At 42.2% G+C, this 22,541-nt stretch overlaps 2 protein-coding genes across 2 annotated transcripts; both read left to right on the top strand.

Annotated features, from left to right (window-relative positions):
* Nucleotides 1-386: 386 nt before the first annotated feature.
* LOC131823197 (platelet basic protein-like) lies at nucleotides 387-2,312 on the top strand. The gene is made up of 3 exons (XM_059159232.1): nucleotides 387-772; nucleotides 1,103-1,238; nucleotides 1,379-2,312. Exons 1-3 carry the CDS (start codon nucleotides 397-399, stop codon nucleotides 1,479-1,481), a joined length of 615 nt encoding a protein of 204 aa, XP_059015215.1. The 5' UTR covers nucleotides 387-396; the 3' UTR covers nucleotides 1,482-2,312.
* A 4,264-nt stretch (nucleotides 2,313-6,576) lies between these two features.
* LOC131818968 (platelet factor 4-like) lies at nucleotides 6,577-7,631 on the top strand. The gene is made up of 3 exons (XM_059153776.1): nucleotides 6,577-6,766; nucleotides 7,072-7,207; nucleotides 7,408-7,631. The coding sequence occupies exons 1-3, from the start codon at nucleotides 6,664-6,666 to the stop codon at nucleotides 7,493-7,495; spliced, it is 327 nt and encodes a 108-aa protein (XP_059009759.1). The 5' UTR covers nucleotides 6,577-6,663; the 3' UTR covers nucleotides 7,496-7,631.
* Nucleotides 7,632-22,541: the final 14,910 nt, after the last annotated feature.

Raw genomic sequence — 22,541 nt, 5'->3', positions numbered from 1 at the left:
AAGAATGAGTTTTTCTTCTACCTTCTGGATGAAATGGTAAATACTATATTTGGAAAACAGAAAGCCGCCTATAAACTAGTACACACTGAGCCTTTTATGGTTATTGGCTCATATTTTATCCACATACTAAAAACAAATCCTAACATTTGTCAACAACAAGTCAGGAACAACTGCTTTCCTTGTCAACCAAAAAGGGCGGCATCTTTATGTTTTCAGATACTCATAAAGTGTCTTTTAAGCCTATTAATTGCCTTATCAGGGCATCATCACATAGTTATACAGAGAAAATATGTACAATACTTCAGTCTTGTTCTTACCTCCCTAAGTGGGAGGTTATATTTGTCTAAAGGACATGGGGAATGAGGAAGGGAGGGGGTGGTGTGAAGGGAAGGAAAAATGAAATTTAGCAGGAGCCCTGCCCCGCCTGGTGTTTATCTGGGCTGGGCACAGCGTGACCACCCTTCCACTTGTGTGTCCCTCTATCCTCACCTCTCCTTCCCTATCTTTTTCCTCCTTACTGGCCTTGAGGTAGCTTGTATAAAAGGCATCAGGAGAGCAGGAAAAACCCCATTGCCGCAAACTTCTAGGCAACCCTACACTCTCACAGCGAGGTCTCCTGTCTCGAGGAACGACTCCAGCTTAGTCTTCTCCACCATGAGCTGCAGACGTAAGGCCACCTCCTCCTGTCCCGGCACCAGCCCCCTCCGGGTCCTACAGGGGCTGTTCCTGCTATCCCTGCTCCTGACGCTCTTTCCCTGGACTGCTGGAAAAAGTAAGAGAAACTCAGGGAAAACTGAGTCGAGTGTCTGCTGCCCTGCAGCAGTGTCTGGGGGAGAGTCTGCCCTGGTTCTCCTGGGGCTGGAGATGGGCATAATATTAATAGCTCGTAAGTGACGAGGGGATGTTGCAGATGTTGCAAGGACACTTAAGATGTGCCCCGGCACTCTGCTAAGATACTTCACAGAAGGCTTGAAGATGATCGTAGACACAGTGGCTTTATGAGAGAGGTAGAGTTAACAAATAAAGGGACTAGGGAAAACGTCAAGAGATAAGATCTCCGCTATAATCGTGACCACTAACTGAGCCACACTTTCTACCCTAGCTCCCAGTGTGGACAAGAAGCGGTTCGTTGAACTTCGCTGCATGTGCTTGAATACCGTCTCTGGCATTCATCCAAGTAACATCCAAAGTTTAGAGGTGCTCAGAGCAGGACCCCATTGTGCCAACGTCGAAGTGATGTAAGTCCCTGCTTCTGTACCATCGCCTTATTGGGTTAGGGAAACTCTCCACTTCCACACCCACTGACACTATTGTTTCCAGCCCCGTGTGTCCCTTCTAATGCCCGGGCACTCACAGAAAATTCCATTCTCTCTTGCAGAGCCACACTGAGGAATGGGAAGGAAATCTGCTTGGACCCAGAAGCTCCCAAAATCAAGAAAATAGTCCAGAAAATTTTGGAAAGCAGTGGGTCAACAGCTTAATCTGTTCACTTTCTGTCCAACCTCTTTATCTCCCAAGAACAGTAAGAGTTTGAAGGCTTGACTTCCTGGAGTTCTTATTTATCCAAAATACCTCTTCATATTGTATTAAATTTTGGATGTGTTTTCCATTCTGCCCCCCAAAGTCATGACTTTCTGAGAAGACCGGTTAATAGATGACAGAGAGAAGGTGACAATAAGCAAACTTACTTTCAACATATAATGTGGGGCTTGTTCTCTAACTCTTGGTTAAATGTGGCACTCTGTTTTGCATCCCTTTATCTAAAATTTTCTCTTCAAATACTTATATGTGCATTAAACCTATCTTGCTCTATACCTTTCTGTTAGACTAGCTATGCTCATGACGATTAATAGATTTCAGAATGGTTGATGATTTTCGGAATCACACAGATCCCAGAAAGGAGCACTTGCTCAAGAAACGTTTGTTGATTTATTTAAGCACTTAATAGAGTTTTTCAATGTCTTAGTCTTAGGATGTCTTGTTTCAAAGCATTTTCTGAAAGATTTTTCTAATGTTTATTTTAGGCTTCAAACTGTAAAAATAATAAAGTTGTAGAATGTGAGTCTTGTAAGCAGTGGTTACTTATTTTAAAGAGAATATATTTAATATGAGTAGAATAAAAAACATGATGAGGGGCGCCTGGTGGCTCAGTCCATTAAGTGGCTGCCTTTGGCTCAGGTCATTATCTCAAGGTCCCGGGATGGAGTCCCACATTGGGCTCCTTGCTCAGCAAGGAGTCTGCTTCTCCCCCTCCTTCTGCTGCTTTTCTCTTCCTGTCTCTGTCAAATAAATAAATAAATCTTTTAAAAATATGATGAAAAGCTTTAACGTTTTCTATTAAAAAACTCCAGCATTTTCAATATAATAATAATACAGGTTCTATATAGTGCTAAATGTTTTAACCTGACATGTTTGTATATATTTGCATTTACTTAATATCTCCATGGTTACAATTTTAGTATTAGAATCAACCTTGTAAATAAGTAAAATGAAAATGTAAACTTTATCAAACTTCTAATTATTGCTTTATAATCAAGAGAACTTTCATTCTTTTAAAAATTGTTTTTATTTGAATATAGTTGACACCCAATGTTGCATTCATTTCAGCATAGTGATTAAACTTCCCGATACCTTATGCTATGTCCACCAAAAATGTAGGCGTCTCATTACAACATTATTACAACATCGTTTCCTGTATTCCCTATGCGGTGCCTTTATCCCCATGATCTCCTCATTCCGTAACAGGAAGCCCGTGCTTTCTATCCCTCTTCACCCATTTTGCCCTCTCTCTTCCCCCTCCTTCTGGTATTTCTTAGACCCTGAAATTTACACCCACGCTCATCTTACACAGTGAACACGAAATCAAAATTGTTATTGCTTTGTTGTCATATATTACTAATTTTCACCAAACTGTTGGGGGGAAAATGCCTTCATTACCTTTTTATTATTATTTTTTTACACTTCAGTATTCCACAATCTAGCAAACAAAATATCTCATTGACAATTTATGACATTTTAATTTATTATAATAGCTAAACTTTATTGATAAATTTTAATACGCCAGACATATTGAGTGTTTTGTAGGCATGAATTATATAATTTTCACAAGATAGCTATGATCTGGTTAACACGACATCCTCTGCAGAGAGGATAATTGGGTTTAAATGGTTCTGTCAGGGGTGCCTGTGTGGCTAAGTGGGTTAAAGCCTCTGCCTTCAGCTCGGGTCATGATCTCAGGGTCCTGGGATTGAGCCCCGCATCGGGCTCTCTGCTCCTTGGAGAGCCTGCTTCCTCCTCTCTCTCTCTGCCTGCCTCTCTGCCTACTTGTAGTCTCTGTCTGTCAAATAAATAAATAAAATCTTTAAAAAAAATTTTTTTTAAATGGTTCTGTCATTTGCTAGTTGCATAATTTTGGGCAGGTTGCATAACCTCTCTGTGCCTTGGTTTCTTCGTCTCTAAAATGGTATAATAATATTGCCTATCTCCCAGAGTTGATGTGGAAGTTAAGAGTTAATAAATTCAAAGGCTAGAAGTAGTGCATGTCACACAAAGACCGGTATATAAATGTTAGCGACTATTTGTTATTGTTACTATTCGTATCCACAGCATTATAGAGAAGAAAACTGAAGTGCAAAGAAATTAGGAAATTTGCTCCAAGATCAGATAACTAAGTAAGTGACAGAGTGGGGATTTGAAACTCTGCTTTTAACCACCGCACTACTTTCCTTCATTCTTCTTTCTCTAATAAAGAGATTACTCTGTATATTATACAATGTTATTGGCACACAAAATACAACCTGATCATAAGTAGCATACTGTGATGGTTATAGGAGAAGAAGTAAGATCATTAACCCCAAAATGCACATGGACCTTGGAGAACACTCACGTATTAAGCATTCAGTTCATGAATTTTATATATTACAATCTTCTTTTATTATCTCCTCACCATAAGTTCAGTGCCTTAAAATGTTTTGTCTACAAAATAAAGGCATTTATTAAGTAATAGTTAACAGCAACAACAAATTTATGTGTATGTTTATATTTATATTTATATCAAAGCAGTAAGTGGAGATTACAGTCGTTTTCATTAGCTTTTCTCCAGTAATTCAAAATGGGGGCACCTGGGTGACTCAGTGGGTTAAAGCCTCTGCCTTCAGCTCAGGTCATGATCCCAGGGTCCTTGGATCGAGCTCCGCACCGGGCTCTCTGCTCCCCGGGAAGTCTGCTTCCTCCTCTCTCTGCCAGCCTCTCTGCCTACTTGTGATCTCTGTCTGTCAAACAAATAAACAAAATCTTTAAAAAAAATAATTCAAAATTGCTCAGACATCTTGTTTATTTCCCTAGTGGTTTGCTACTAAAAATCAACAGTGCCAGCTCCTGAGACATGACACAGTTTTTTCACTAAGCTATACCTCCTCAGAGGCAGATGTCTTTTATTTTTGTGCATGGATGTTGAACAATTTCATTTAATGCAGAGAAAGCATCATTTAATGGTCACTTACCACTTCCTGCAAATATTGAAATCCAGGGGTAAGGTCGCACAAAGCCAGGGTGCTGCCCCTTCATCCCCCAAACCATCCCTTTTATCTCTTCTCTTTGTCACTAACCCTATTTGGGATCTCAAGTTTTAAGGCAATACACTTGTCTAAGTCATAGCATATTCTGTATGAATCATTGCATTGGATGCTGGGTATTAAAAAAAAAAAAAAAGTGTAAGTCACACAGAATTGTCCTTGAAGAGATCATTGTCCGGCAGAAGAGGCAGATAGCTTAACAAATCATTACACCATGTGGGACACACACTAATATAGAAACAAGCTCTAACTACATAAAGAAACAACTCATCAGTAAGTCAAAGCCTCAGAATCATTTTCAACATGTATTATCTTCTTGTTTGTAGTACGTTATATCAAGTCCCTACCCATGTGCTAGAATAAGGTTAAACGTTATGATGTCTTACCTCGTAGAGCTTTCCATTTAGGAAGAGAAAACATCTAAACACTTCCAAATAGACACACAGACACACAGACACATGCATATACATCTGGTACATGAGTGCAGGCTGCCTGGGTGACTGTCTGTTGAGCATCTTGATTGACTCTTGATTTTGCTCAGGTCATGATCTCAGGGTCTTGGGATGGAACCCCATGGTGGGGTCCATGCTCAGTGGTGAGTCTGCTTGAGATTCTCCCTCCCTCTGTCCTTCCCCCCACTCATGTGTGCTCTCTCTCTCTCTAAAATAAGGAAATAAAATCTTTACCCCAAAATGTACAGGTGTGCGTGTTTGGAAGATGTGTGAGAAGTTGCAAAGGCAGAAGGTGCTAAAATACCCAATGGGAAACACAATTAGCTGTAGCCATCAGGAAAGGCCTCTCTGAGGACATGATATTAGGCTAACACCAGAAATTTCAATAGGACTTAGTCAGTTGAAAGGCAAGGGGTGGGATGCTAAGAGAAAGAACACTGGAGGCCCAGGAAGTCAACTGCACACCCTGCAGAGGTGTGGTCCTGCTGAGCATTCGGAACCAGCTAGTTGCCCACAGGGGGCTATGATGCCCTTCACTGCTATTAATCAGCATGAGGGAAAGCCTCTGGCTTTGAGATGAGGTCGTCCTTTGCCCTAATCAAGAGCCCAAGTCATCGTTTTTCAGGAAAGGGAGGATGTTCCATATTGACCTCTTGACCTTTCCTGCGTACAATTCTGTCGCCTGCCCTCCACCCGCACTTCTGAATCTTCCCCACACTCCCCTCCAGGTGCTCTGTGTCCTCCTGAGAGCATCACTGCTCTGGCGACTGGACAGCCTGCCTTAAACGGCCTGGGCTGGGTCACAGGAGGCTCTGGGGAAAGTGGCCTGGAAACTCCTTCTCCACCTCATTCTGGGCCCGGCCCCATGGAGAAACATCGAGGCACCAAGTTTTTAAAGAAAGAACGTGTTCAAATATTACTTCTGCAATTTTTCTCAGAGGACCATTTTAGCTGAGAATAACAGACTTTGCTCCCTAGAGTATACAGGATGAAGGCTCCTAGCATGGGAGAGATCAAGAGACTGAAGAAGACTTCCACATTCGGGCGAAATTCAAAACTGAGTCATCATCTAAAGATCAAAATACCACATTCAACTTTTTACCAGCAAGAAAACAATTACTAAGGACACACCTTGAACACCCACAGCCACCCAACTCAACTGTTAATCTATAACTGGAAATCTGTAGGAAAGGCAGGGGAGAGTATGCGGTGCTTGGAAAGTTGAGAGTTGAGAAGAAACAAAAACTGCCTCCGGTCGGAAGGTACTAGCCCTGTACACTGCAACATGGTGACCACGGAGAAGTCTACGGTAACAAGTGACAAAGGCAAGACATGTAAGCGTCAAGTACTGTTTCTACTGCACCCAGGAGCCTGTATATGAGTTCATGTTGGGGTTGTGGATCCTGCTTTCAGTGCCCAGCCAAGACAGATGACCTCAGGCTTCCTCCCCACCCCCACTAATCTTAGCTGGCCAGGGCCTAGCTCTTCCCAGAAGTATCCCAGCTTCCCCATCCTCCAACCCAAGCTTCCGGACCCTGGGGATAAAACGGGCCTGGAGAGTCTTGGGAGCCACTGGCCTGCAGAAGCCCCAGCCCCGACTGCCTTGCACTCTCCGCTTCTGCTTGTTCCTGCTGGACATGAGCGTCGGAGCACGTTCCCGTGCCCCCAGCCCCTGCCTGGGCCGGGGGCTGCTGCTCCTGGGACTGCTGCTCCCGCCAGCGGTGGTCGCCCTCCCCACAGGTGAGACCTGAATAAGGCATTGTGGGGTCAGAGGGAAGCAGAGAGAGAGAGAAAGAGTCGGGGAACCCCTCGGGATGGGGCTGAATCTCTCACTCTTTGAGTTCTTTCCAGTGTGTGGGGGCTGTGCCAAGCGCTGCCAGGGGCACTTTACTATGCAGTCAATAGCGCTCCTCCGAGGGGGTATGATTTGTGGGGGAGGACATGAAAGCCACTTTAGTACGGTTTCCCAAGAAAGAGCCCTAAGGTAAGTTTGGTGGTTCCCTGAGTCAACACTCTCTCTTCCGCTGTCCTCTCCCTGACCCAAGCCCCAGTGGACCTGGAGGGAGGAGACGAGGACCTGCGCTGCGTGTGTCTGAAGACCACCTCCCTAGTCCGCCCCAAGCACATCAGCAGCCTGGAGGTCATCGGTGTGTCAAGCTACTGTCCCACCCCCCAGATGATGTGAGTCTCGCCGCCTGCTTCTTAGCGCCTGCCGGCCCTCTGCTCCTCTCCCTTCCCCTGCGTGCCTAGGAGCCCCCCTCGGGCCCGCCCCTCCTCGCCGGCCTTCGCGGGGTCCGGCGTCCGCACCCTCCACCCCGCGTCTAATCACTCCCTCGTTCAAATCCAAGCCCTGAAAGGCGGGTCTCTTCTCTCCCTGGCAGAGCTTCGCTGAAGAATGGGAGGAAAATATGCCTGGACCCGAGTGCCCCTGTGTATAAGAAAATAATTAGGAAGCTTTTGAAGAGCTAGTTACTGGCTGCCTGACCCTGTACCTTTTCGACAGAGCATGTTTTTTATTTTAGTTTTTCCATGTTCAACCTAACTGTGGAAAAATCTTCTGAAGTTTTTATGATACTTCAAATTCTTAATAAACAAAATAAATCGACTTATGGTATAGTCAAGTTATTTCTTAATAGAACGAAGAAATAGCATCCACACATCATTTCATTAAAAAAAAAAATCTCCAAAATTTTAAGCAAAAATACATTTGAGGTAAAGTTTGGCTTAGTAAAGACTGGCTTCACTTGGTGTTATGCCTTGACAGATACAGATTTGCATATTTACGTACTGCATTACTTCTCTCATTTACATATTAATGTTGTAATTAGATCTGCCAGTAAAAATTAATCACACTTAACTGTTATTGGCTTTTTAAATCAGAGAAAGGCAGCTATCATAGGGTTTCACTCACGTGGAATGTAAGAAACAGCCCAGAGGATCATAGGGAAAGGGAGGGAAAACTGAATGGGAGGTCACCGGAGAGGGAGACAAGCCATGAGAGGCTCTTGACTCCCAGAAAACAAACTGAGGGCTGTGGAAGGGAGCTGGCTGGGGGGATGCGGTAGCCTGGGGGTAGGCATGAAGGAGGGCACCTGATGTAATGCGCGATGGGGGTTACACGCAACTGATGCATTGTTGAACACCGCCTCTGAAACTAATAATGTACGTTATGATGGCTAATTGAATTTAAATTAAAAAAAAATGTTTGGTTAAAAAAATAAGTTACTAGGTTTTTTTAAAATCAATCAATCAATCAGATACTACTTTTATCCTCTTAAGATTTACACTCTACCCTAGTATTAGACAAATTAATAAAAATGAAACTAAGATTCTCTACTACTTAAGAGAAATATGTGTATACTTTCCAGAGAATTACATTAAAATATTTTACTCTTTATCCATGCTTTGATAACGTTGACATTTCACAAAAGTGAAATGCTAAAAAATGGTTCTTATACCCACATTACTACCTTTCGTGAATCCTATATTTGGCAGGCCTACAGAGTTGGCTTTTATTACGTTCTATTCATATACCATGAGTGTTGTTCTCAGCCTGAAAATGTTTTGAATGGATTTTTTTTCCTTGGCATTCTCACGGTCAGTAACACTTTATTTGAAGTCATCCCCCATTCCATGAATCCCTTAACACTGGAGAAATCAAGATTGTATGCTAAACAGCTGTGGAAAGTAGGAGAAAAAAAGAAAAGAAAGTAGGAGAGGTTCAAGTTTATACTTTCCATTCACGCTTCAGGAAGATACTACTACATTTTGGGGAGAAAGGAGGTTGCTGCAAGATGGGCATGTTAGTTACCTATTGCTTCTATAACAAAGTACCATGAACATCATGGCTTCAACAACACAGATTTATTATCATCTGGTCCTGGAAGTCACAAGTCCAAAATGGGGTTTACATTCTAAACTCAGGGTATCCTCAGAGCTGCGTTCCTCTGCAGGCTTTAGGGGAGAATCTGTCTCCTTGTCTTTCTTACCTTCTAGAGCCTATCTGCTGTCCAGGGCTGGTGGCTCCTTCCTCCATCTCCAAACGACATCACTCCAACCTCTGTCTCTGTTATCACATTTCCTCTCTCTCCTCTGACCCTTCCACTTCTTATACCCTGCCAGTCTCTAAAAAAAAAAAAAAAAAAAACAAACAAACAAAAAAAAAACCCAAAACCTTTTGTGATGATATTGGGCCCACTTGAATAGTCCAGGAAAATTTCACCTCAAGATCCTTAACACATCTGCAAAGTCCTTTTTCTTCCCCTTGCCATATAAAGTAACATTTTCACACATTCAAGGGATTAGGGCATAGGAATTTCTGGGAAAGGGTGGCACTATTCAGCCTACCATTGTGGGCAGGGATGTAGAATCTAGTTGAGGCAGGAGAACACTACAGACCCTTACTCATGATTTCATGTCATTTCAACCTAGTCCAACCATATGTAGAGGTAGGATTGGTTTGCTGAGAAACAATTCATTCTCTTTGAGGGTGGTTGAGGGCCTCTGAGATGACCAGCTATTTAAATAAACACTATTTATAGAGGTTTTTAAAGTGCCAAAATATCATCTAAATTTCCACACCCACTTTGCATGATGGGAAATATTATTCCTATTGCAAAGTTGAGGTAAGTCTCAGAAATGTTCAGGAACCTCCCAAAGCCACAGCTGGGTAGAGGTTGAACAGATGCGTCTGACCCTCAGTTCCCTGTATGCTGCCTTTCACCCCGGCCATGGCCCTGTCTGCTCATTCTTCAGAGAAGAACTGTCCCGTGAACCACCCTTGGAGTTTACAAATGAAGTTTCCTCGCTCTTGGAGGAATACGAATGAACTCTGGGGGTAAAGGGAGGAATAGAACTGCCACAGGATTAAAAAAAAAAAATGAGTAGAAAGACACAAGACATTAGCTCCTTAGCACAACTGGAGGGTAGTTTATCATTCTCGAGAGCTGATGTGTCTTTTGGGAGCAAACGATGTCTTCCCACTAGTTTTCACCCATTTGGTGTTTTTCACCTTCAGTCTACCATAAGAAGGTCACCTGAATTCTCATTCCAAAAGTACAGATGCTTTCTTGCATAAAACCTTCAAGGTCCAAATCCTTAGCATGGCTCCCAATGATGGACACCGACTTCCCCTCTGTGCCTGAGTTTCTTCATTTCATTTGTGAAGTGAAATTGTATGAGCATCTACTTCATCAGTGACCACAAGGGCTTAAATAGATGACGCAGGCAAAACACTTCGCATTGTTCCTCCTGCAAAGGCTGCGCTTAAGAATTCGCACCCCATCCCAGCCAGTCCAGAGCGTGGACAAAGACATTTAACAGAGTGTCTCTTGGTGTGAAGTAGCAATAGCAGTAAAAGTTCCTTAAATCCATGAACTTTGGGAGGCAAAATATTGGAAGTGGAGTGTGGCTGGTAAGATTGTTTTTATCTTTGTTTATTTTCCTTTTAAGGCCCTCTTCAAACAACCTACTTACTTAGAGTCCATAATCTAAGTGTGACTCAAATGGCCCCAATGCTTTTTGCAAAAGTCACCCCATGCTAGTGCTTTGCAAATCTTCCCTTCAGAATTGCCAGAGATGACTTTCAAGTAGCTGCCTTTATCAACAATGGCATTGGGGGAAATTTCCTGCCAGGGGAAAGCCCAAATTAGAGAGCAACTTACTGCAGCTTCCTGCTCTTGGAACATTTATGGAGTGATAAAGTTTGAATGTACTTACTTTATGTTTTTTTGTTCCTGCAAAAAAGGTCCACACACTAGGCACTTACTGCACAGTCATGGACCTTATCAACCAAACAAAACCACCAAAGGATATTTTGCTCTTGGAAGGCATTCTGCATTTTTCTAAGTATTGTGTCTTTTTCTCCTGGAAAGGCCTTTGTTGTAAAAACAGTTTCCTCTTCATTGCATAGATCACCGAGGGTTTAATGGGCTTAAAAGCTACATTCAAATGCTTTTTTTCTTATAGAAGACAAGGAACACATTCTCATTATGGATGACGTTGAAAACATAGTGGAAAATATGAGGAAAAAATTTAAAATGAGTGTAATTTTGCCATTCAAAAATAATCTGTTTTTCAAAATACTAGTTATTGGATATTGGCTATAAAGTGAACTATTAATTTTCAATAAATCATCACTATAATTACAGGAAATTAAAGGAAAGAGTAATTACTTTATTGTTAGGGAACATTCCTGTCCCAATTTTGCAGGTAGGAAACCAAGTGCTGGGGTAATAAAATAAGTTATTCCTTGGTCAGAGAAAGAATGTCAGGCTCAGATTCACTTTCATATTTATAGGTAATGTGTGTGTAGCTATTCACATCATGTGTGTTTACACACACCGCTAGAACAAGTTCACAATACACTTATACTTGTTTCTTTCGGTGTGCTTTGTTATTTTATTTTCTATACTGTTCTATTTTTCCCACTTTTTAGAAATTGGTGGCCACATGCTCATGAAGTATTTCATAACCCACTAATGGACCATAATGTATAGCTTTAAAACCTTGCTGTAGTTCTCTGATTAAAGATGTGAGTTTTAACATGTCCTGTTGGAGGCCATATTCCAGTTGGCGCTTCTCAAGACACTCAGGTAGGGACAGGAGGTTCAGGACCAGCTGGATAGTCATGTCTCCTTGCTTGTGGTCCGTTTTCAATCTCAATCTGCAGGTGTGACCTGGGGTTGGAGTCTTTGGAAACCCCAAGAGGAGCCAGCTTTTGAGTAGCTATGACACCACACAGGGACTTGTCTCAACTGTTGAGATTCTCTGTCTTTTTTTTCAGCGTGGGGCTTCCTCTTATACTTAGTGCTCACTGCCCATTCAGCTTCATTCTTGCACATTCTGTGTGGGTCTTCATGTAAACTGAATCGAGGACAGAAAACATTGCTTTCCAGGAGTGCTTGGAGAAAGTAAACACATTCAGGACATTCAACTTGTTGTTTTATAGCCATTTCTTCCTCCATTACAGTTCTTCTCCTTATCCCTGGAGTAGCTGTCTTTAGCTCAGTGGGCTTTTTGATAAGGCAATCTTGGGTTACAGAGTTCCGACTCGGTGTGACCCGAGTCTCCCAGTTTCCTCATCCAAAAAACCAGGGCAGTAAAATCCACCCCACAGCTTGCTGGAAAAGGGTAAATCTCCCTTAGAACAGGACCCAGCATGGCTCTGACTTGGAAGTGGAAAATAATGACTAAGAGTTACTTTTGTTCTCGTTCATTGGGAATTTGACCCCATAAAAGCACGTACCACTTCCTATCAAGAGTGGCCACATCCTTAAGCTAACAAGTGAGCATTGAAAACATGGTGGACAAGCCTGAACTTACCCTACACAGAACCGCAACTCCAAGCGTGGGTGCAGATAACTACAGCAGTGACCCCTTTCTGCAGTTTTGTGTTCCTTGGTTGCAATTACCCACCCTCAACCGTGGTCTGAAAACTCTGAAAGCAGATGGTCCTACTTCTGACTTAGCATGGGAAGACCCAGAGTAGCCTAACACTAAGTCACCATGTGCATGCTCTTCACCTTGCTTCTTCTCATTATGTAGCCATTTTATCATCTCACATCATCACAAGAAGTAGGATGGGTATAATACAATACAATATTTTGAGAGAGAGACCACATTCAGATAACTTCTATTATAATATACTGTTATAGTTGTTCTATTTTGTTAATTCTTTTTTTAAATTTTTTTTAAATGATTTTTATTTATTTATTTGAAAGATCAGAAGTAGTCAGAGAGGCAGGCAGAGAGAGAGAGAGGAGGAAGCAGGCTCCCTGCTGAGCAGAGAGCCCGATGCGGGGCTCGATCCCAGGACCCTGAGACCATGACCTGAGCCGAAGGCAAAGGCTTTAACCTACTGAGCCACCCAGGCGCCCCATTGTTAATTCTTTTTAAAAAGATTTTATTTATTTGACAGAGATCACAAGTAGGCAGAGAGGCAGGCAGAGAGAGAGAGAGAGGGAGAAGCAGGTTCCCTAATGAGCAAAGAGCCCGATGTGGGGCTCGATCCCAGGACTTTGAGCTCATGACCTGAGCCGAAGGCAGAGGCTTAACCCACTGAGCCACCCAGGCACCCCTATTTTGTTAATTCTTACTGTGCCTAATTATAAGTTAAACTTTGTAAGTTTTGTCTTTATAAGTTATGTCTGTATTAGAAAGAACACAGTGTATATAGGATTCAGTACTATCTGTCTTCCAGGCAACCACTGAAGGTCCTAGAACTTATCCTTGGTGGTTAAGTGGGGGGTGGGCAGTGACTGTGGTTAAGAAACAAGTTTAATGTGAAAAATACAAGTTGTGTTTTCCACTTAGGATAAGAATTAAAAGAAATTAAATAACAAAACCACAATGTTTATCACCCAGCATTATCTATAAAATATTTAGGAAATATGGTGAGTGGAAGCCTGGCATAACTGTTTATCCTATAAAGAAAACAAGGACAAGAAATAAACTTTGGTTGTCACCTTGTGTAATATTTGTATCTTTGCTGAAGCAGAGCCATGGGAATCATGCATTATTAGGCAGTGTTGTGATGAAAGGTAGTAAATCTTAAAGGCAGAGCAGTCACCCAGCAGAGTTGGAGCAGTCAGTTCTTACTTACCAGCTGTGCTGGAGAATTGGTGAATTATGTTCGCAGTAATCCTAGAGACGAAGACAGGATCAATTGAGGAAAAAGGGAATAAAGCAGTGTATATCAGTCTCCAACGGAATAAAGATTAGACCACACTGTGATTATTTATCTGTTCCTTCCTTCACATCAAGGAATAAGGGTCTTGCCTCTTCTCTTCATTCCCACTTCCAGAAAAGTGCCTAACAGAGTGGGCACTAAATAAATGTTGGTTGATATTTATTCACTACGTGAAGGGAGGCAGTAATGAAGTTAGCACCATAATACAATGGTGCAGTTGGGGGCTGGATTAGGCACCTTATCAATAAAAAGTGGGTTGAACAAGAAAGACTCTGTTTTCCCACACCTGACTTTGTTAAGCTCAAAGATTTCACCAAATTATTCATAGACGTTATAACACATCCACGCCATTTACCCTATGGATGACTCGTATGACTCTTTAGTTAGAGTCACAACCATAGCTGTTAGGGAATCTGCTAAGTTTTCCCCTTGTCTGTCCATCCACAGTCTTCCATCACACACAGATGCTATAATATATACTCATTAAACATAATTTTACTGTGGATACTCACATTCAATGTGCAACCTATGCACACGTAAAGTACAAACAACCAAGTCATCCTTTCTTCACTTCTACCATATTGCCACCATATTTAATTGGATCTCATATTTCCTTAACGCCCTCCACCACTTCAGAAACGTCCATCAACAAACTGGCTCGGGCATACACCAGCAGAGCCACCCCTTTGAAAGAAGTATCACGCGGAATCCTCTGCCTCCAAGATTGACTGAGTATATGGACAGAGTCTAGGAAGCAAAAATAAAAACAAAACATTTCTGGCCAAAAAATTGAGAGATAATGAATATTGGAAAATACTGTGGACAGCATGCTCATTATCTAGTCTTTATGATGATTCACATTTACTACTTGAAATCTGTATCTTTATGCTATGCATTTTCTTTTGCAGTTTATACATTCATCTTCTGACTTCCTAAATTTGGTTTCCATAATACGATAAGGTCATAAGGGTGTTGCCATCTCCAAAACAGCTTTCTTATGTGATTATTTCTAAGAAAAGTTTTCTCATTTCCTTATTCTTTTGCAATTTTGGCAATCCTCTGCTTCTTCCTGTTACATGTGTCATCATGATGCCATTGATTTAGTGAGCAGAACGTTCAGGGAACAATTTTAAGAAAATGGAGATAAAAAGCAATTTATAAAACATTTAAAATCAATAAACCTAAAAAAAACCTGATAAAAACTAATATATCAAATGGTTCTCAGTGTTAACTAAATGATATTAAGTATTTGTAGACTGATTAAATCCACGGATGATCACGTCAGGAACAGGAAATTAAATGATCTTCCATTGCAGAAGAAAGCAGACAGGCTAAATAGTGTTAGAAACTGAACTTTATATAATTTCATATCTCCTACTTTAGCTATCACTGTGCCTTACACATATAGATGAACCAAAAAATATATGGGATAAATAGCTATTATCCATTCACCACCTACCCAGATCTTATACCTTTAATTAGATGGATCTACCCATATACCATGATGCAGATGGTCCTTAAAGTCCAAACATTCTGCTCCAGTTCCACTTGTGGCAGTCAACTTGGACTTCCTTTATTTAATTCCTGACCTTGTTCAGATGCTCCGGCTTTGAATATTTTTGTAGGTCTTCCTGGTGTTCTTTGGCCATGTTGGCAGATCATGGCCTCAGAACTTTCTAGAGATGTTGGTTCAGATTCATTTCTCTGGCTGCCTCAGTTAGATACTCTTCCTGAACTCTTTTACTGTAATTCGAATGCTCGCTCATCTGTATTCCCTTACGTCCCCAGAAAGGCTGATGCTGAGTGGTCAAAGCAGGCCAATGTAAGGAAGTCTAAACTGTTGCCAATCCTTCAAGGATGGTTTCCTGATGTCCTGACCTCAGGACACTCTAGTTACATACAACATTGGCCTGGAACCATTTGTTCATGCATTGTCTCAACAAACATTTGTTGAATGCTTTGTATGGATGAATTCATACTGGAGATGAGGACACAGAGAGAAATGAGATATGATGGCTTCTTTTCAGAGTGGGAGTATGTAAACCAGTGGTTCCAATAACACGATCAGTAGCCAAGGGTCAAGGTAACCTTGTTATGAACTTTCTGATGGAAGTGCCATTTGAAATGGCTCCTGAGTGTCAAGTAGACATCGCTGGGCCATGCATGTCTGCCTGTTCTGTATCTCTGCACTTCCTGCTTCAGCGTTAAACTTGGGAAAAAAAAATAAACTGCTTATTTTTGTAGTCATGTCATACCACAGTGCTTCTTCCTTTCATGCCTTCGGTTATTCGATCCTCTTTTTCTGGAATGGTTCCCTACTCACTCACCTTAGATAGCATTCTCCTCCAGAAAGCTTTCTCTGATACCTCCCACCCTTCCAACAAAGGGAATCAGATGCCCCCCTCCTCTCAGGACCTATAAATCTCTGTGCACTGGGGCTCCCTGGTTGAGCTCAGGGAGTTGAGAGATTGGTTGAGAGATGGAGCCCTGCCTCAGGTTCTGCCCTTGACGCAGAATCTGCTTGAGACTCTCTGTCTCCTTTCCCCTGTGACCCTCCTCCTGCTCTCCCTCATTCTCAATATAAATAAAAGCTTAAAAAAAAAAAAAAAGCGCTATGCATTGGTAAATGTCATGGACGTCCAGACAACTCCTTTTTTTTTTTTCTTACTCCTATAGATTGTGAATTTGGTAGTGACAGAAAATGTCTTTTTCCTCTGTGTAGCTCAATTTGTTTCTTAGCTTATAAGCAGTTGATAAATGTTGAAGGAATAAATGGTTAAATGGATTAGAAATAGAGTCAATAGAACTAACTACTTGTGTTGGCAAGTTACCTCTAGCAGAAATGTGGAAGATGAACGGTGTTGAGCCAGGCAAGAAAGAGACATCTAATTTAAGTGGCGAGAGAGAGAGAGAGAGAGAGAGAGAGAGAGAGAGAGAGAGAGAAAGGAAGGAAGGAAGGAAGGAAGGAGAAGTGAGAATGAAGGGAGAGAGGGTGGGAGGGGGATCTGTTGGCTGACACAGCATCCATGAATCAATCAGAGTCACCTGGAGGACATGGGTGTCCAAACCATGTCCTTTGTAATTTGTTTGCATTTCATGTGCTTTCCTCTGTGCCAGCTTCATCCTTAGGCAGACTCTCCCTGAGCACTGGGTCACCTCTGGATCCCCCTCTTTACCAGTTTGGCAGCCTAGGAAGAATTAAACAATTCTTTTCAATTCTTTTTCAATTGTTTCAACAAAAATTCAAATGTTTCTCATTTGAACAGACCTAGTTGACTTGTCCATCTCTGAATCAACCAGCAGGGCTGGGTGGCGAACTAAGAAATAGTTCATCCCCCTGAACTTCATGGACTGAGAGGGAGTAATTCTAGGGTGTGTTAGCAGGAAAAAGAGAAAGGGGAGCCCAACATGCAGTTTCTGAGGAGGCTGGATAGAGAGGCTGACCTATTCCTGGTACACCCTAATGCCTTTGGCCTCTAGGGCAGATGAATCCAGGAATTTAGTGTCATTTTCAGACATCCTCACTCTTCTCCCCTCAGAGCTGGAGTCAGTCCGTCAGAAGAGGTCATTTTGGGCAAGCTGGGAGTAGTCAGAGCTCTTCTGCCCATTCTTGCTTGCCAACAGCATGGGTGGTTCTCAGGATGGAGCAGTGTCTCAGCTTCTGTGCCCCCCAAAAAGGCAGAACCTGAGTCATCAGCCTGCCATACAGGCAGATTTATTTGGGGGAAATGTTCCCAAGTTTGGGGCTGGAGAACTGGGAAGAGTGAAACCGAGTGTAGGCACCTTTGGGGTTGAGTCCTCCTGGGGATCTTGTGAGAAGTCATGCAGAATATCTGCCTAAACCATGACAGAGGAGGAAATAGTTACCATTGCCTCCTCTTCCTTATTGGCAAGAGATTTTCCATGTCAGTGACAGAGAAACTTTGGGGCAGAAAGTTACCTGGTGTGGCCAAGATAAGAGGTGTAAGTTTACAATGGTTTGCTTTGGGCTGCTGCAGCCACGACCAGGGCAAAGCAGTGAGTCCAGAGGGTGTGAACATTCTGGATTTTATTAACTGTCAATCCCAAAAGATTTGTAATAATTACAGGGGGCAAATGGAACTTGACCACCAGAGATGTCTCTTAAAGACTCTTCCATTCCTTAAGAGTTGTTGCTTGTCCTGGCTTAAAGAGTGTTCATTAAAAACTTGGTGTTTAGGGGCACCTGGGTGGCTCAGTTGGTTGAGCCTTTGGTTCAGGTCATGATCCCAGAGTCCCAGGATCGAGTCCTGCATCAGGCTCCTTGCAACCGTGGAGTCTTCTTCTCTCCCTGACCCTCTCCCCTCTCAAGTTCTCTCTTCCTCAAATAAACAAATAAAATCTAAAAAAGCAAATAAACAAACAAAAAACAAAAAAAACAAAAAACAAACAAAAAACAAAACAAACAAACAAACAAAAAAACCCAACACACAACTTGGTATTTAACTCTTGCAGAAGTAATTGGCTTAGAGAGGCACATATTCAAATAAGAGAATGGACTTGTTTATTGTAGTAGGTTACAGCAGTCCTGTGCTTATAAACATATCTGCATTTCAGATGAGAAAGATTCATGGATTTAAGTGGCATATTAAAGAACATATAACAAACAACCCTTTCTTTTTTACCTCATTTCCAAAAACAGGTGATGTGAGGTTATTCCTGGAAGTTAAACTCCACAAAATCTTCAAGTGTTATTGCTTCTTGACATGCTTCATTTACTCCCATTTTTTGGCAGCTTCTGTAGATAAATAAGAGTTCTGATCTCCCTGAACACCCTCATTGACGTCAGTCTTGGGTTGGGTCTGGAGATCATGTCTGTTTTTCTTTAGTTACATGAAATTGAGAGATTCATGCAGCATGATTAGTGCTGAAGTCAAACTCTTTAAGCCTCTAACACATGACGAAGTGTCCGATCTGGAGCAGTGGGTATTTCAGCTTTTCATAGCTGAGCAAATATGAACTCAACAAATCTGAGCAAATATGAACTCAACAAAAATTCTTTTTTCCCCCCAGGAAGCTAGCAGTAAAGCACGCATGTCCACTGATTTCATTTGGGTGATACTCTAAATAGATTTTAAAAGAGCAAGTTTTAAAAAAAACACCCTTTTTTGTGTGTTTTGAAATAATTTTAAATTGACAAAATTGGTTAAAATAGTAGTTTTCTGTACTCTTTACTCAGTTTCTCCTTTTGCAAACCTTAGTAAGGTGACATTGCCAAAGCTACGAAACCAATATGGGTACATTTTTACTAATGAAAACTCCATACTCTCCTGGACTTCGCCAGGTTCTCCCCTCACTGTCCTCTTTCTCGTCCAGACCCAACCCAGGAGACCACATTGAAGTTCACTGTCACCTCTCATACTTCCCTCTGAACTGTGACTCTTTCTGAGTCTTTCCTTATTTTTCATGACCTTGACATTTTTGAAGAGCTCTAGTCAGCCATTTGATATTCCTCAATTTGGGTTGGAAAGACTTTTTTTTCCTGGTGAGACTGGAGTTATGAACTTTTGAGGAAAATACCAAAGAGTTGAAGTGCCCCTTTCATCATATTGTATCAGAAGGCACATGATATCCACTTCACACTGCATTACACCATTAACCTTCATCCTTTAGTTAAGGGGATGTTTGTCAGATTTCTGCATGGTCGAGTGACTAGTTTCTCAAAATTGGACAATTTAAGAAAATAAAACAAGCTATGTGAAAGAGTTGTAACAGGAGAGTTATGTAGAGTGAAACAAAACCATGCAGGTGCATGATCATTCTATTATGTCTGTATTGTAGAAAAAGTAAATTTGAACTATTCAGCTAAGGGAATAACAGTTTTTTTTATTTTTTTAAATTTTTATTATTTTTGTTTATTATTTTTAAGATCTTATTTATTTATTTATTTGACAGAGGGAGAAATAGAGCACAAGCGAGTGGCAGGCAGAGGGAGAAGCAGGCTCGTCACAGAGCAGGGGGAGGACAATGTGGGACTCGATCCCAGGACCCTGGAATCATGACATGAGCCAAAGGCAGTTGCTTAACCAACCGAGCCGCCCAGGTGCCTTTTTTTTTTTTTTATTTTTGTTTTCAGAGAGAGTAAATACATGGGGCAGAGAAAGGGCAGAGGGAACGGGAGGAAAGAATCAAGCTCAATGAACCACATAGAGCCCGATGAGGGCCTTGATCTTACCACCCTGAGATCCTGACCTGAGCAGAAACCAAGAGTCCTATGCTTAAACGACTGAGTCACTCAGGGGTCCAAAAGCAGCTCTTTTTTTTTTTTTTTTTTTTAAATCACTCCTCTCTAGAAATTCTTAACCACGTATCACAGAGCATCTTTATCATAGCATAATGGTTCAAGGCCATTCTCTCGGAGTTTGAGTCCCGGGCTCAACATCCTGGGATGGAGGGAAAGTTACTTCATCTCTCTTCACCTTAGTTTCTCTATTTGTAAACTTAAAGCCCCATAAAGATAACTTTAAAGTCTCATATCTACTTCACAGCGTTGTTTGGAAGATTGAATGAGTCAATATTTGTAAAACTCTTAGAAAAGCTCCTGCAGTTTGCACAAAACAAACATGCTATGCCTTGGGGTGGGTGCAGGGGCTTAGTAATTTGCTCATGGTATGTGGCAACTAAATAAAGGAAGTGGCCTCTTTCATATTTACTCAAAATCCTGTAAACCCTTCTTTGTTCGCCACTATGTTCATTGACGGAAAAAGCAATTTTTTGGTGATTTTCTTAAAGTTTGTTCTGTAGAACAAACAAAAGAGATTATAGGGAAAAAGAAACTCTTCATGTCTCTCTGATTCTATAAACTTCATAAAATGAAACTGTTTTACAAGTACAAGTAAAAAATACATTTTTCAACTTTTAAAAAATATTTTTGGGATTCTGAGCCAGTTTCCCATCAAATCCCACAAAACAATTTATAACAAGAGAAGAACCACAGCTTTAATTATTCATAAGCTAGTAACATATTGACAACTTTTTTCTCACTTCTTACTGCTTAAGACAAATTTTAATCTTTTAATATTCTAATTTCCCTCATTTTCCCTCTCAGAAGCTAGAATGTCTTTGAAGGTAGGCATTCATTTTATGAATCTTTTCCAACCAATGACATGGAGAGTAAGTCAAACTCCATTTATAGATGAAGTGATTGAAAACAGTGTTGCGTTTGGCTCAGGTCCTGGGATAGAGACCTGTATGGGCTCCCAGATCAGCAGGGAGTCATCTTCTCCCTCTATCTCTGCTTCTCCCTCTGGTAGCACTCCCTCTCTGTCAAATAAATAAATAAAATCTTAATTAAAAAAAAAAGAAAAGAAAAAGGAAATAGGACTACAAAATTAAATCAGTCATAGATCTCAACAGTAATTTTTTTTTTTTTTAAATCCTGTGTATCGCTTAGAAGAGTACAGATGTGCCTTCTTTTCAGGAATCCTAGTACAGAAAATTTTAAACGTGAAGAGAAAAATTAGGGAGTGACCCTTTCCATTACATTTTTTTTTTTTTCTTTATGGAAGGATTTACAACAGGTTGAGTTTCTGTTTAGGCAATGCTGGGAAAAACTATCTCACTTAACGAACATTTATAAAGTGCTTAATCTGTGCTGGCTCCCACAAATGTTGACTCATTTCTCATAATTACCTTGGGGTAGACAAAGAAATGTTTAATAACTACAAGTGATAGGTGGCAACCGGAGGTAAGCAGTTTCGCTGCGCGCCCAGTGGCGGGCTACTTTGTGCAGGCGTGTTCCCTACACGGGGCTGCCTGGAGCCTGGTTCTTAGAGACCCACACCCCCGCCAGACGCCATTCCTGTCTGCTCCCGGCGCCCCCCACCCACCCCAAACCCCAGCCACGCTTCCCATCGGATTCCACGCCTCCAAGAATTCTGAGCGCACCCTGGAGAATTATTACACTCCAGACCTCTATACCCCATAGTGAATTAGTAAGAGTTCTCTAACACTTCTGGTGCAAAAGTAGTCAAGGTGTCAGGTTCAAAGACTGAAATCCCTAGTCAGAAAAGAGAGACACGTCATCCCTGCTAGAGAAAGGGGGACCAACATCGAAGGTCCCCTAGCACAAGGAAAGGGATTCTGAGCGTGATCTGGCGGTTCGTGCTTGATCCGCACACAGCGGGACCAAGGGAGCTACACAGCAGGCGCCCACTCCCTGGGAACTGGGTGCCGTCTTGTCCAGAGAAGGACCAGAGGGGGCGAATCCCGCCAGCCTGCCCGACTAGCCCCTCTACAGCTTTGACGGCCTATTTCGTAGATCAAATCTGAGCCCTTCTTGCGTTTGGAAAAGGAGATGTCCCCGGAACCTGGGGAGTTCCCGCCTCTCCCGGGGAAGAGGGACGCTCAGCAGGGTCCAGAAAAGAGGTCAGGTCAGCCCTCAACTCTGAAAAAAATCAACACTGGAATCAAGTTTAGACCCTGATCCCTCTTCCCACCAAGTGGAAAACGCGAGCAACAGGATCTGAGCGTGGTTTGAAAATACACCAGAGCCGGCTCGGACACCCCCTCCGGGATCCGAGACCGCCGTCGCTTCGGGCGCGCGGAATACGCCGAACGACATCGAGAGACAGTACGTAGAGATAAAGGATCGTTCAGCAAATTTGCCCCCTCACTGTCCTTAATTCCCCCGAAATTGATAACTATAGAGGGAGAACTCTCGCCCTAACGCAGTGCCGCAGCCCTTGTCCGGGGCGCCGAGATCCTCTCCCTCCCGGCTCCCCGGGACCGCTGGGCGCCCACGGTGCCCCCTGCGGGCGGCAGCGGCACGCGACGGCCACTCCCGCCCCTTTTGGGGATTTGGGCGGA

Source organism: Mustela lutreola, chromosome 1, assembly GCF_030435805.1.
Source record: "Mustela lutreola isolate mMusLut2 chromosome 1, mMusLut2.pri, whole genome shotgun sequence".
In the NCBI taxonomy this organism is placed as follows: domain Eukaryota; kingdom Metazoa; phylum Chordata; class Mammalia; order Carnivora; family Mustelidae; genus Mustela; species Mustela lutreola.
The sequence above is the reverse complement of the archived record's forward strand: the minus strand, read 5'-3'. Positions and strand labels throughout refer to the sequence as shown.